Source organism: Fulmarus glacialis, unplaced genomic scaffold, assembly GCF_000690835.1.
Source record: "Fulmarus glacialis isolate BGI_N327 unplaced genomic scaffold, ASM69083v1 scaffold6559, whole genome shotgun sequence".
Lineage (NCBI taxonomy): Eukaryota > Metazoa > Chordata > Aves > Procellariiformes > Procellariidae > Fulmarus > Fulmarus glacialis.
This window is the reverse complement of record NW_009231350.1, coordinates 257,267-271,658: the sequence shown is the minus strand read 5'-3', so window position 1 is coordinate 271,658 and position 14,392 is coordinate 257,267. Positions and strand designations below refer to the sequence as shown.

The 14,392-nt window shown below is 47.1% G+C and overlaps 1 protein-coding gene across 1 annotated transcript in view; it reads right to left on the bottom strand.

Annotated features, from left to right (window-relative positions):
- Positions 1 to 14,392, bottom strand: part of LOC104081695 (CUB and sushi domain-containing protein 2-like) — a 306,834-nt gene that overhangs the window by 36,648 nt on the left and 255,794 nt on the right. The window contains 7 exon segments of the mRNA XM_009584534.1: positions 2,968 to 3,156; positions 4,101 to 4,247; positions 4,994 to 5,182; positions 6,991 to 7,104; positions 7,859 to 7,939; positions 11,715 to 11,860; positions 13,600 to 13,777. Of these exon segments, the coding sequence (XP_009582829.1) occupies positions 2,968 to 3,156; positions 4,101 to 4,247; positions 4,994 to 5,182; positions 6,991 to 7,104; positions 7,859 to 7,939; positions 11,715 to 11,860; positions 13,600 to 13,777 (1,044 nt within the window).

The following is a 14,392-nucleotide window of genomic DNA, read 5'->3' as shown; positions in this document are numbered from 1 at the left end:
ATTTTTGAGGCTCAAATTGTGGGCACTGCAATCCACCAGAATCAGAGACGACGAAAGACAGTAGTTGTTCCAGGGGAAAGCAAACCAGCATTTGGCTTGGAGAGAACCACGGAGAGCATGGTCCAGGGAAAAAGGGGAAGGAGCACTTATGGGGGTTCAGAGGCACAAAAACTCTGTCTGCAGGAAGATGATGTGCTAGGACAAAGGACAGAGGCTATGAAAGCAAATCTGCAGCTGGGATTCCAAAAACAAAGCAGCTTAAAAATAGGAAGCAGAGACAGAAAGGGCATATTAGATCATGTTGTGCTCTCCCCCATTGTGCCAACGCAAGATTGTTCCCTGCAGAATATTCTCTGCTGCTTCCATAAATGTCAGCTAGGACAGAGCACGTAGTAAAGATTATTCAGGGGGGATCGGGAAGGGGAAGAGGATTATGCGCTGGCAGAAAGGAGCTATGGGAAATGTCATTTGTTAACTAGACCATGTGTTTACGGGTACCCCAGTTCCCCTCCTCCTGACACAGCTGATTGTGTGAGTATTTTATGCAGTGTTATGGATCGAGTTCCCAAACCTCTGCCATGCAGTCCTGGCCACCAGAAAGGATGAGAAATTGAGTACAGCCCAAAACAAAAGGTTGCCAGTTGGCTTAGAGAGCAACGTAGGGAAAAAAAAGGATGTTGGATTTTATGTAGCTGAAGTGGGCAAGAAGAGCAGAGCCAGCCCTGGCTATCAGCTGCTCGAGGCCAGGGGGGGGAGCTGCTCCGCCATGAATTCTCCTACAGCTCCGGCTCGCTGCCGCTCACTCACCTCCTGCATCCATCTCAAGGCACTTGATAACCATGGGCCAGTATTAAGATTCCTGACGTAAACATGGGGAAACAGAGAGAGGAGGTGACTTTCCCAAAGGGGCTATTGAAACCTCAGGATCTAACGTGACCAGCAAGCTCTCCTCTTCGCTGGAGAGAGACAGGCTCTTCCAGAGGGACATCCAGCACCAAGCTCCTGACCAAGCTGCTCTCTTGTGTGGTCAGTGGGGAGACATGCGCCCCTCCAAAGGGGAAATCGGAGCAGGAGCCTACCTAAAATGCTACGAATTGGCATTCTTTCTGTGTTGGTGACTGCCATGGAGTGGCACCATGGGTTGCGTCCACGGATCTCCTGACATGTTACGCATTTAGCTGAACCAGAACGGCGCAGGGTGCGTGGGTTTAGTGCTTCTTACGCAGCTCCCATGGGAAATCCTCTTCCCACACCCCTTCATCCCATGGCGCAGACCTGGGGTGCTCAGCAACACCGCAGGAGCCCCTGCCCCCCCATTTCCAGGCCAGGTAGCGACAAGCCATGGATGGTCTGGCTCTGATTCCCTCCCTGGTGGCCTGGAAACTGGTGCGCAGGGACGTGTTTCTGTTTCGATCATTGCTGTCAGGTGATACCTCACCCAAGTACATCCTCTCCCAACCTCCCCACACATCCTCTCTCTATCTCCTCCCCGCCTCCGTGTTGAAAATCCATTCCCCACACACCATTACACCTCTTGGAAGCAAATACAGATTTTGGAGCTGAACATGAGGCTTTTCAGCACAGCAGGGCAGGAAAGAGTTAGCAGCATTTGTATCTATTCTTGATTACATGATTTTCCTTAAAAAAAGACAAGAAATTCCTTACGCCGGGCTAAGGATTCGGGAGGCACAGTTGCCATGACAGCCCCTCGTGCCTGCCGGTCTTGCTGCGCGGTTCATCTGCTCATTCCAGCACTTGGCGTTTGTCCCCATCCGCGTTATCGCGGAGGCTAAATCACTGTCTGAGCTTGTGCCCAGTTTCCCAGCTCTCCCTTGCCAACAGGACTGGGTGGCAGGGTCTTGGTTTACTGCTTTCCACTCACCTTTAAATAAATACAGCCTTGAGAGGGCTCCAAATGGATATAAGCACGCACAGCACAAAACCACCCTTTAGAAGCAGGATTGCTTGCACCCCTGTGCGATTTCCAAAGAGACTAAGTGATTCAGGAGCACAGAAAGGATTTTTTTCCAAGGCTCTTTGGTACCTCCCACACTAAATAATCCTGCTTTTCCTTACAGCTTGGACTGGACAACAATGCAGACACCGCAATGAGATTTTTGCCTACGCTGTCTCTGTTCTCTGGCTAGTTTCCAGGGAAGTCAATGCAATATTAATACCCAGTGCTCAGTCCCCTTGGAACACGGATGAATGTTCAAAGACACTGAAAGGCTTCATCAGAATAAAGATGGGCATTTTACCAACACAAAGGAACAGGGATGATTGGCGGATTGAGAAAAAGGTGCAATCAGAAAGTGCACATAGTGAGGGAGACAAAATAGCGCAGAAGCAAAGCCCCCTGGGGCACACTGCCCTGTCCTCCCCTCCGCTCCCACGCCTGGAAGGAGCCCTGTGCTAAGTATGATGTATCATAAAGATTACGGTTAATTAGGAGGAAATGTGGAAAGAACAACTACATGCCTAAATCTTATATGAAGCCAACAGAAACTGGGCACCATCCGAATCCCAAAAAATTTCTCATCCCCTGTTGACACATGCAGATCAAAGAGGGCACTTCCAGAAATACCAAAGGAAATTCCAGTCACTAAAACCCAGCAGGACCCATGCTCCTGCCAGCCTTTCCAGATTCTTCCAAGCTTCTCCTGTCCTTAACCGAGGCTTGGCTGTGTCTTTACTGAGAGTTCAAACACTTCTACAGCGGTAGCCTTTACACAGATGCTTTTCTCCCCCATCCCGAACGGTCCCAAACAGTTACTCTCTTCCCTCCTTGCTCATCTATTCCCAAGGACTTGGATAAGGAGGAGCACCTCTCACTGCCTACCTGCAGCTCCAAGCCTGTTCTCAATAGGGAATTGGGGGAATTACAATAGGTTTTTATTTTTACCGCGTCTTCCTCATTCCTTCCTAGGACTCCCGGATCCTCGTAACGATCCATTTGCCTGCTCTCACCTTGGCACAGAGGGATCGCTTCATTCCAGTGGAAGTAGCCCTGAGGGTGCTGGGAGCAGGTGGTGGTGCTGTGGCCAACGAGACGGTAGCCTGTGTCACAGCCAAAGCGGACCGTGCTGCCAGGGTGCAGACCCGTCTGGCTGAGAATCAACCCGTGGGCTGGCGGTTGCGGGAGGCTACAGTAAGGAGCTGGAGAGAAGGGCAGAAGAAAATAAATCAGTCACTGGATGGGCCGTATCAAGACAAATTCCCTTCCTCTTCTCAGGAATTATGCCGAGCTTACCATAACCTAAGGCTATACAAGAAACAGAGAACCTGTGATGGATAAATACAAAGTCAAAGTTTTTGCAGGGCTACTATCCAAGTTTCACTCAGCTCCAGAAATAAAGACTAATTTCTGATAATTAAATATTACTTAATTAATTTACTGAGTAAAGTCATTATTTATTTATGACATACTGGCAAGTTCTCAACCCAGTTTTATAACTTCCATTAATTAAGATTTGCTAAGTTCCAAAACACAGTAATTCATTTTAAGGAATTCTCAGCAAACATTCAGTATCCAGCAGCGGTTTTGTGCTGAATGAGCAACCAAGACTCACTGATCCTGCTCCTGCGAGAGCAGTGGCACAACGCCTGAGCAGGAGCACAACGTGTTTTAAACAGTTCACTGCAAACGCTGTAACACGATCAGTCACCTGTAAGTTGTGCCTCATGCACCAAGCAGCTCCTAACACAAGTTCTTATGCTTTGTGACGTTCATCTTCAAACATCTCAAAACGGCCTCATTGCAAGGACACAATAATTTAGTTATACAGCAATCTTTACTGTGAATTGCATGGGATGGGTTTCATTCATCCAGAGCCACGCCGTTTACGGTTATATATTCTGGTTCTGATTCTTAAGAGTGGTTGAGAAACCAGCCAAAGCTTCAAGGTTTCTGCTGGAAATAAACCTGCCTTCCCCAGCCTCACCAGCTCAGAATGAGCCTGGCTTTGTGTGCCTTCCCAGGCCCTGGCAGCTTCTGCCAACACAGATGGCCTATGCCCCTCTGCAGCAATTTCATGGAGATCCTTGGCTGAAGAGATGGCCGTGTTCTCGGCAGAGGTGAGCAGTCTCTGCTGTGTGCTTACCAGAGTAGCGGATTTTGAAACCTTTTCTGTTGTAGGCATGATCAGAGGACCAACGGAGATAGACTTTGTTCCCGCTGCTGGTGACGGTCAGAGGGGCAGAGTAGTTCCCACTCAGCGACAGGAGCAGCGGACTCTGGCCAGAGGGACCTGTAAGGACGGAGAAGCGAGGAAAAGTCAGGGCTGGCACAAACAAACAGTCACTCGTGGGCCTTACGCGCCAGGGTGTTCCTGCAGAAGGAACAGGCGTATTGTGGAACTGTAGCACAGGAGCTTTCACCATGAGTCCAGGAACAGCAGCTCATGCTCAGCGGTTTTTGTGAACACGAGTCCCAGTGCAGACACCTGGCTCCCGGGAAACCAACAGCAAATAAAACCCAGTCGATTGCAGTAAGACCACGATTTTGCTCCAGGCAGTATGCCTTTGGCTCAAGTCCCAATGGGAAACCACAGGAGCATCAGCACAGCACTTGTATTCTGCATTTGGTTACAAAGCTGCATCATTGTGAATACTGACAGATCCCCTCTCAGTTCATGAGAACTCATGGGCCTTGAAAATCTGGTCTGCATGGGCTTCAGGGATGAGAAGTCCCACCTTCTCAGCTCGTCCCTTCCCAGCAACCTCCGCTACCATTTCTCCCAGGAGCTTGCTAACTCCTGCCTCTTGGAAAAATACTTTAGAGTCATGCAAAAATCAAATCGTTGATATTTTCTTATCCACAGAATCAATGAGTCTTAGGAGCAGCTTTCTTTAAGTCCAGCAGAAGGTTATAGGCATAGCGGTGGAAAGCTCTCCCCAGAGCGCTCTGGGAACAGAGATTAACAACTAACAAAACTCTGCTGTTTCCTTCCTTTCCCCTCAGTTGCTATGCAAGTCAAACTGGTGAATCTCTTACCGTCAAAGATTTCAAACTCATCATACTGCTTCTCACTCAGGAAGTACTCAATGGTGAGGGAGATGTTATACGCCGGATCTACCTTCACCACCCAAGAACAGGTCTGAAAGTGAGGGTAACTTCCCAGGAAGCTCTGGCTGAGGATCACACCGGTGGAGTCTGTCATAACCTCGTTCATCGGACAGTGCACTGCAGGGAACGTGAAGGAGAGACAATACTAAATGAATTCTCCTGTTTTGCAGAGGAAGGAAGGAAACACAAGATACTATGGCCAAGAAGGTCTGTCTTGACGAGCTAGGTGAAGATAGAGCACAACTCCTACCTGTGTACATCCATGGCACACCTTGACCCTTGGGGCTCACAGAGAATCCCTAAACCCTGATGTAGGATCCAAGTGAAGTGTGCTGTGTTTCCACAAATCTGAGCAATTGCCACATTTAAAGGAAGGGGCAAAAAGCAACACTACAAACAAACAATTTCAACTGTCTTTGCGTTATTTCATATCTCTTTCAAAATGAAAAGCACTGCAACCAAGCAACTATTCTCAAGTTACAAAACACTCCCCAGGAATCCCTGGAAACTTTATTACCGGGGTTAGAACAAGGTGTGGAACCACAGGCTTATCCCAGGCCACCCACAGAGCTGTTAAGTAGGACATAAGAACTCCAATTCCTTTCTCTAATCAGTACAGCCCATTCTGCTTCTGAAAATATTAAATCCAGCTAAAAGCACTAAATAAAAAGGCCAGCAAAAACACCCCAGAAGAGGCAGCAAACACACAAAGCAAGCAAAAAGCATAAAAAGAAAGGGATCTTTATCCATAATTGTCACTAAAACCCAGTGCAAACACTGTACTTGTATTAATAGAAAACGGCCAGAACTATCCAGAAAGAACAGTGTATTCTTTCCAAATCCTTAATCCCATCAGTGATTTTTTGACCTCTATAAATTGGTGGCCAGATGTAATTTAAGCAGTCCCTTTACCCCCAGGATAACAACCATCAGTAAATAATTGAATGACCTCCCTTTCTCTCCTTCAGTTCATGCTATTTCAGAAAGAATAAAGCTATAGAAAAATATCCCATTATATGGTAAAAATGTTCAGATAGGAGGGAATGAAGGAGATGAAATAATCACGGCTGGAGTGAGCTCCAGAGGATAAATAAGGTAACATGGTAGCATGGAAACATCTTTGGGATCCCTCCTGAGCAGCAGCAAGGTGTACAACGCAGCGTGCTTGGGGCTTTCATTTTTCTCCCATGTAATACATTCTGTGGCACTAATAGAGAAGCTGTTCCTTGCAGGATTGCCTTGCCAGAGGAGCTCACTTCGCCGCAGCCTGATCTTCCTTTGACTGTTCATGTATCACTAGCAAACTGTCAGTGCAGAATTCCTCCCCCCGTCCCCGGGTAAGGACATTCGGGTGACTGTTTTAATGACTCTGCGAATGCAGTCAGACATGCAGCGTGTTAGACCTCTGCTCAGAGGCTGCTCAGGGAAGTACAGGCTTGAAATGCCTTCCTGAACCGGGGGCTTGGGGTATAACGCAGGGGTACCCAGTGCGAGGCAAACCCCCCCGGAAGGCGTAGAGACCCAGCAAATTCCCCGGAGCCAGCAGGGCGTGGAGGAATTTTCCCTATCATTTATCAGGGCATGGCTGCAATAAGTCACCCAGCAAATCTCTCACTGTTGTTTGCTGGTCGTTGCCTGAGCCTAGCCAAGGCGCTTGGCCCCAGGACAGGTTGTGAGGTGGGTCGGGAGAACAGCCTTTCCCTGCGCAGACGTGTCTCACTACCCTCCTCACAAGCTCCTCATGGGTGGTTTTGCACTACTAGGACCCTGGAGATCTGAGAATTAACCCTGAAGATGCAGTATGTGCAAAGAAACCTCCCCCAGCTGCCATCCAGCTTGCTCCCTCCCTTAGCAAGCCCCTACATTTTGCAGCAGTCTCTGGGTAGGGAAGTTTTGGCTGCCATGCTGGGCACCCCCAGCTTTACCTTCACACGTGGGTGGAGGTCCTTCAAACTGGAGATGAGTGCCTAGTTTGCAGGTCAGGATTTCATTTCCAATCAGGGTAAAGCCAGGAAGGCACCTGTACCTCACTATGTCACCTACAGACAGAAACAGAAAACATCTTGACTCAAGAGAAGGATCAATTCATTAAGGCTGAACCGTGGCCTGGGAACAGGGTACCATGGGGCGCAGAGACCTTTCGACCGTGCCTCTGCCATCCAGCTCTGGCATGACCGTGCAGAAATAAAAGGCATAGAAAGGCTTGCTGGTGTCTCAGCTGGGATAAACTGCTGTCATGTCACTGAGACTATCATGATTTGTGCAAGCTATTTCAGGTGGAGACTTCCCTCAAAGAGAGCAGACAGTGAGAAAAGCTGCTTTAAAAAAAATCACGGCTACTTCACTGGTTGCAGACATACTTAAAAATGTGGATGTAACCGTGAACAGCAGCAAAAACCACAAAAAGCACAGTCGATATGGGTGAAAGGTTCTCAAAAAAAAGAATAACGGCCTCTAAGCTTTCACACAATGCTTTGTTTGAAACACCTGAGAGTATTATCGTGGCAAAGATTTCTGAATGTTTCCGAATAAGCTCAGGGCTTTCACAAAAGCCAAACCACTTCTGTAATATCAGAGAGGAAAAGCCTCGGGACAATCGGATCGGTTTGACTCTGTGTGAATGTTGGGTGTTGAGCAAGGTCACGCACAGCTCCCCACGCCACACACAACTACACCTGTGAAGAGTCTCCTGAAGCTCCAGGTGTGGGGTGACAACACACGTGTGTCTTCCTGTGGGCATTCCCAGCACCTGGGCCAGGGGGAAGGAGGGTTAAGAGGACCAGGAGAGGCTACCTATGTTAAATTCTTCATTCTCGGTGACGATTTCTGCGTTGGGAACGATGGTCGGTGGCTGACATCTGAAGAGCTGGTAGGCTGAAAGAGCAAAGGAAGAGTAGGAGATGTTAAGTTGGGGGTGAAGGCAGTCGTCTTGGTGCTAAGCACAACAGACATCAGAGCAAATCCTCCCTCTCCACAAGTAGAAGGAATTGGCAAAAGTGCAACCAGCCCTTTCCCCCTCCAAACCCTACAGAGATGGCTCCAGGTATTTGTGCCCCTAAGCAGCTTCCTCCAGTTTCTTACACCTAATAGGAAATGGATTTTCGTCAGTCTGTGGAGATGCAGGTGCCCTTTCGGATGAAGACTGGAGGATGACTGACGCAGATGTGAGGCAACATTACGGGCACCTTTTGGGATACTAAGAGAGAAGATCTTGGTGACCTCATTGGAATTAGATCAGTCACAGAAGAGGGAGAGTCTCAGACTGCTCCAGCACCAAGTAAATCACAATAATTATTCAGAGAATTTCATCCTTACCGCCTGTCCTCAAACAGAGATCGCAAAACTCACTGATTTACTTTTAACTTGGAATTATTCATTAATTTCTTCTGCAAATAATTCCAGGAGCGCTAATGGTTTCAACTGCAAATCCTGTGTGCAGCTTGCAGTTCACAAAGTAACCTATGCAAGGTTGATGTCAGTGCCTCACAGAAGGCAGAACAGGGCAGACCTTGTACTCTTTGCCCAATTAGGTGTTTTTTCAGGGGTGCCATGTGGCTAAACGGGAAGAAGAAATCCAGCTGAGCAGAAACAATTCCTTATGGCTCATGCACCTGACCAAATACCTTGCAAATAGCAAATTTTCCACCAAAAATTGAAGATCAGCTAACACTGAGCAAAACAAATGCACTGCTTACAAGCATGTGGGTGCATAAGGCTTGAGCACTGTGCTGCTTATGAAAATAAACACACGAGAGCTGTGAGCACGGTTAAATCGAAAATATGGTACTGGGAACTAAATGAATATTAATGAAAGACATTTTCTGCTATTTGCTCAGCACTTCTCTGCATCTTTGCTCCCCCTGCACCTGACCCTGGACAAGCATAACTTCCTCTGAAATTTATATCAGCCCTTTAATTTAAGGTACTGGAGCTCAAGCTGCCACTGAATATTAATTCTTACTAACTCCACGATGTCGAACTCTTCACACCACGGCAAGGCTGGCAGTCCTGGCAGCAGCCTTAATGAGGCTTAAATACACATTTAAAGAAGCAGACGCCCCATCGTCTTACCCCAATTTCTTTACCCCCTTACCCAGGGTAGGATAACATTTTCCCAAAAGGTGTGTAGAAAAACGTGCCATTTGGAGGTCCAGGGAACGGGCTGGAGGGAATGCAGCCCTTCTGGTTAATGTGAAGGACGGGCTTACATATCCCATGTGTGCAAGGGGGAGGAAAAAACAAACACATGCTATTACAGTGAGCGAAACTCAGCCGGGGTTGGGAGGGTGTCAAAGGAAAGTGCCAGATCTGTAATTCAGTCAGCCCCTACTTTGCAATCCAGCATGGGAGCAAAGAGAATGGATGAGCAAAGGAGCTGGGAGAGCCTGCACGTGGGACGGGAGAGGAGCGAGAGGCAGCAAGGGAGAACCCTTCTGCTACACAGCAAAGAGCCATTCTAGGAGGGCACACACTTATTTGCAATCTTTTAAACAGATGTTTGACAGTGGGGGAAGAAGGAAAGGAAACCATAACAAAAATTTAAATTAATTGCTATTTAAAAAGTGCTTGACAGCATCTATTGAAGTGGAAAGATAACCCAGCATTTACAGTATTAATCTCCTCCCTTTAATGGGCCATATTTCAATACCGAGGTGTGATTAAGATGGCTTCAGCATATGGGCGATACAGCACCGGTAAAGCTCCTTTCAACAGCACATCCATTTGTTCTCACCAGGACAAAGCAGAGTCCCGTCCTTGAAACCACACTGGGACCCCCTTGAGTTACTGTGCCATAAAACCCTTTCCCATCACGCTCACACATCAGTTCGCGCTGGCACCTGAACTAACCCATTTAATAATAGGTGCAACTTCATCATTTTTCAAGGGATGCTATTGAATCTTTAAGCTCTGTGAATCATTCTTTTGTCTCCCTTCCTCCACCCTAAGGAAACATTTCTTTGCAGGCATTTAAAAGGGCAATGGTTCTCTGACACAGTGCTGATCACCACTGTACAGGAAAAGACAATTTAAAGCTGAAGGAGGACGTCTCCTATCTCCTAGACCTGCCAGCACGCAGACGCAGAAATGAAAATATACATTGCTGTAGATCCCAAGGAAATTGCATTTCCTGCATTTACACCCCAAAGGGCGATGCCAAAGATTTAACTGACTGCACAGCCTGAGCCCGGTGTGAAAATTTCCCCTTCTCCCGCACCTTTCTTGGTGTGCAAGGCACCACACGCAGAACGAGAGCCTGGGAAAGAGGGAAGAATCTCACCCTGGAGGCAACCACCTCAATCACTGACATCTTTGGGGTTAGGCTTTACACTAAAGTCCCATGTATAAAGGGAGCAATAAGCCAGTAAATGACACTTCAATAAAAGGCCAAGCAGTTGCCAGAGTGCCCAGCCGGTTAACAGGTTATAAATGACTGCTAGCCTGCACCGATACCTACCAGCACCAACCCCAGACCTCTCATGCCTGCGAGTGGCTTTATACCCCACATAAACCATAAGCTAAAGAAACATCAGTATAAAGCGCTATCAAGATTAGAGAACAGCAACATATGCCGATGGGCTCTAACCATAGCAATGATAGTATCTAATTCATATTACAAAAGGAAGCATTCGCTGAACTGCAGCGGTGTTTACATACTGCTCATTTCTGAGCCAAACTGCCTAAACCATAATTTTTTGCATAACTGTTATATATGCACCATTGTCTAGTAGTATAAATCTTACAGTGTTTTGCAGCAGTAAACCAATTCCCTCCGAAGCCTAGCAAACATTCTTTAAATTCAGCCTATCCATATAATACTTGCCTTTCGGAACTGAACATAAGCTAAGACATTCTGCACAGATTCATCGTGTAATTCATTTAAGACTTTGTTGATGTCGTTGCTAGCAAATTACCAAAGCGAGAGGAGGTCTCCATTTGCACTTTCCAAAATCCCAGTACTGCCGTAGGAACTTGTTAGCTAATCCAATTTAAAGTTGGGTTCTTGTTTAGTGGTGGAAAGCAAATGCTCTCATTTCAATGTAATACCCAACATCTCTCTAGCATGAACTGCACTCACACCAAAGAATCCCAAAGTAATTCAGGGATTTACAGGAACCCTTTTCCTCCCCAAAGAAATGAAGTCACCTCTCGGTTGGAACAGAGCTGCCATTTAAAACAGGCCACCCAAGATGACCCAACTGGTTTAGCATAGCATTGGAAAGACAATACCGCATCCAGCCAACACTGGATGGGAAGGAGAGTTTTAGGTAAACGAAGTGGAGCTATCCATAATGGGATCTGCCACGGGGAGGATGATATTTACAGGCATCACCTTGAGAGGCGTAGGGTTGACATGGCTGCTAGTTTGCAGGCACTTGATCTGTGCTTGAATTATCACGATGTTACAGATGGATTTCCACATCTGCACAGACTGTGTGACCACTTACCAGCACTCGATTGCATAAGAGACCTTCAATCTCAAACCTGTGAAAATCGGGCCCTTTGTGGAAGGTCTCAGGTAAAAGTGTATTTTTTCACATCTTCTCTTCCCCAGAACTAGTCCTCTCCACAACAAGCCACAACCGACCCATGCCCCTCCGCATCCCGTAGGCAGGTATAAAGCATGTGTTGCCCAGTAAGCAATACAGACCATAGAAATAAATGGCAAAAATCCCTCCGTTGGCGGCATCACTGTGGAATTTCATCAGGACCTGATTGGAAGAGCTTTGGGCTGATTTCTTAGCAGAGTTGCCAGTGAACACACCAAGCTGTGGGGCTGTTTGCTGTGGACCATCCCTAAAATCGTGTCAGAAAAACAAGGAAAGAGCATTATTACATGTCTTTAATCCTAGGCAACAACCAACCTCCTATACTGCATGCACAGAAACTCTTTCCTGCTCTTCCCTCCTTGTCCTTCCTTTTCTACGTCTGTGTATCATCTCAGCAGCTCCCTAGGCAGCTGACGCGGACCCCCAGTCCCCCTCCCCGCTCCACTATAACCAGGACAATTTTCTCTGCCAGTGCAGTGCTCACCTAGTAGACAATTACAAACACAAACTTCATTTTTAACTTCAGAACTTGAAGAATTAGGGCCAGTTTTTCAAAGGAGCTTTACTCCCTGTTTGCACAGCAGACACCGAGATATTTTGAGAGTCGGATATTGATTGAGTGTTACAAGCTCAAGAACTTGGCCACAAGCTCTTTAGCCAGTACAGCTACGTGCGCTCCCTTGGCTGACTGAAGTTGATAATATGCCATTTCTGTTCCCTTCTCCAAATAGGAAAGGAAGATCCCAGCCTGTAAGGCTCCTGGGGTGAAGAAATCAGTGCCACTTCATTAACCACAGCAGAGTTGTGCCCATTTTACATCAGAGGTCACAGTTCCCAGTTGCTGCTATTTAAAAGGCAGCCGGGGGTCACAGCCAGTTCTGGTGCCTAATGTCATCCCAGCGTTGCCTTTGCAGTCTGGGAGATCAGCTTGGATCTCTGCATATCTCTGATTGCAAAAGAAAAACCAAAAGAGGACATTGGTAGATGTAAATGGTTTACCAATGGCTTTTTCTTCATTCAGCCTCTATCCATAGACAGGTAGCCATAGATGAAGTGCAAAAGGAAAGAAAAATGAGCCCCAGAAAATGTCTGTCTGAGAAATCAGAAGCGAAAGGCAATTTCTATTATGCGAGTCCGAACAAGATTCATTTCAACTAAATTCAGCTTGAGATAAAGACCCCGTTTACCATTCATGAAGTCTCCTCTGTAAAGCCCCTTAGGCTTCCCAAGAGATGTTTCCTTATTCCATTCAGCAGAGCATTTCAGAGATGAAGGGACAGGCTGACGAAAGCATCCAGCAGGACACGAGGGGCTCTGCCGCCAAACGCCCTCCCACCGCAGCTGGGATGCCGGTCTGCATCCCCCCCGCAGCTCAGCCCCTGCTCACGGTAATTGTGGCAAACCAGTGGGACAGTGACAGCTAATCCCAGGCACTGCAGGGGTCTGATGTGCTTCATTTTTAACTGCTGATGATCACAGAAATTAATGGCAAGACAGACCTATAAGGTCTTACAGGCGCTGCTATATGGCCAAGGGTGGGACTACTCCTTGTGAGCTGCACAACATCGAGGCAAAAGCACCATGAAAGCTAAGGATTCCTGTACAGACTCCCCTCTAGACCCAAAGGATGACATTTCCACCACTTGGCACGAGCAGCCTAGTCATTCAGTATCATTCCCTTCACTGACCTTGCACTCCCTTCCTGCATTTTTCAGAAACGTAACATTAACAGTTTGGAGACCGTCACCTTGTCCAACTTCTAGCCCCTTGCAGCAATGGTCCTCAATCTAAAGGCCCTATCAAGCACACGGAGTTTAAAAAATTCCAAATCCTCATCCCAGTGTCCCCAGAGGATACTCCTACTCTCAGACACAGCACTACCCAAGCACCATGGCAATAGGTGCTCTATTTATCAGCAAGAGCATCTTTCCGAAAGGGAGCCTTAGTAGCAACCCTAGTCAGTCCTCACACCTTTGCTGTACCCACCAAACAGTGATGAAATCATTGTAGGGCTCTGTTTGCAGCAGAGTGAAGTTGAGATGGATTCCATATCCCACCGGCACTGTGAGAAGCCAAGTGCAGTCCTGGGAATTGGGGTACTGGTTGGGGAAGCCAGGAGAGTAAACTGTACCGTTCTGGGTGGTGATGTTCCCCCCACAAGGCACTGCAGGTAATCAAACAGAAACACAAACCTAATGAAGAAATAACCCCCAAAACAATAACTCTTAAAGATCCTCTATTTCCCATTTTTCTCTCCTTTATTTTGGATAAAAAGATAGCAATTCCAGGGGATCCCGCCCCAAAACCTTGGCCTAGCTTGCCTCAAATAATTCATATCTGTCACAACTACATTTAACATTTTCAACTTAATTCCATTACAATAAATTTATTAAGCGCTTCAGAGTTGAAAGGAGACTGTCAGGGTGTTTTGTACAGATGTGACAGCCAGGTGCGTAAATAAACTCTATCTCATGCCCTAGTAAGAGTCTTTGGGCTCCACCAGCTGTCTGCACCCATGCATGGAAAATACAGCCCCTGACGAGATCACGCCAGTGGGCAAATCTATCCACTTGTTCATACAGCATGGCCTGGACCAGAACCACTGAGCAGCTGGCTTTTCACAGAGTACATCTGAGCAGGGGGGAAATGATGATTTGTATGACAGCAGCATCCAATTCATTAATCAAGACGACAGTTCTATTGCACTAGGTATCTTCCAGGTCCAAATGAACTTGCAAACTAAAGAGAGGCAATTAGAAACATCCTGGGCAGCGAAAAA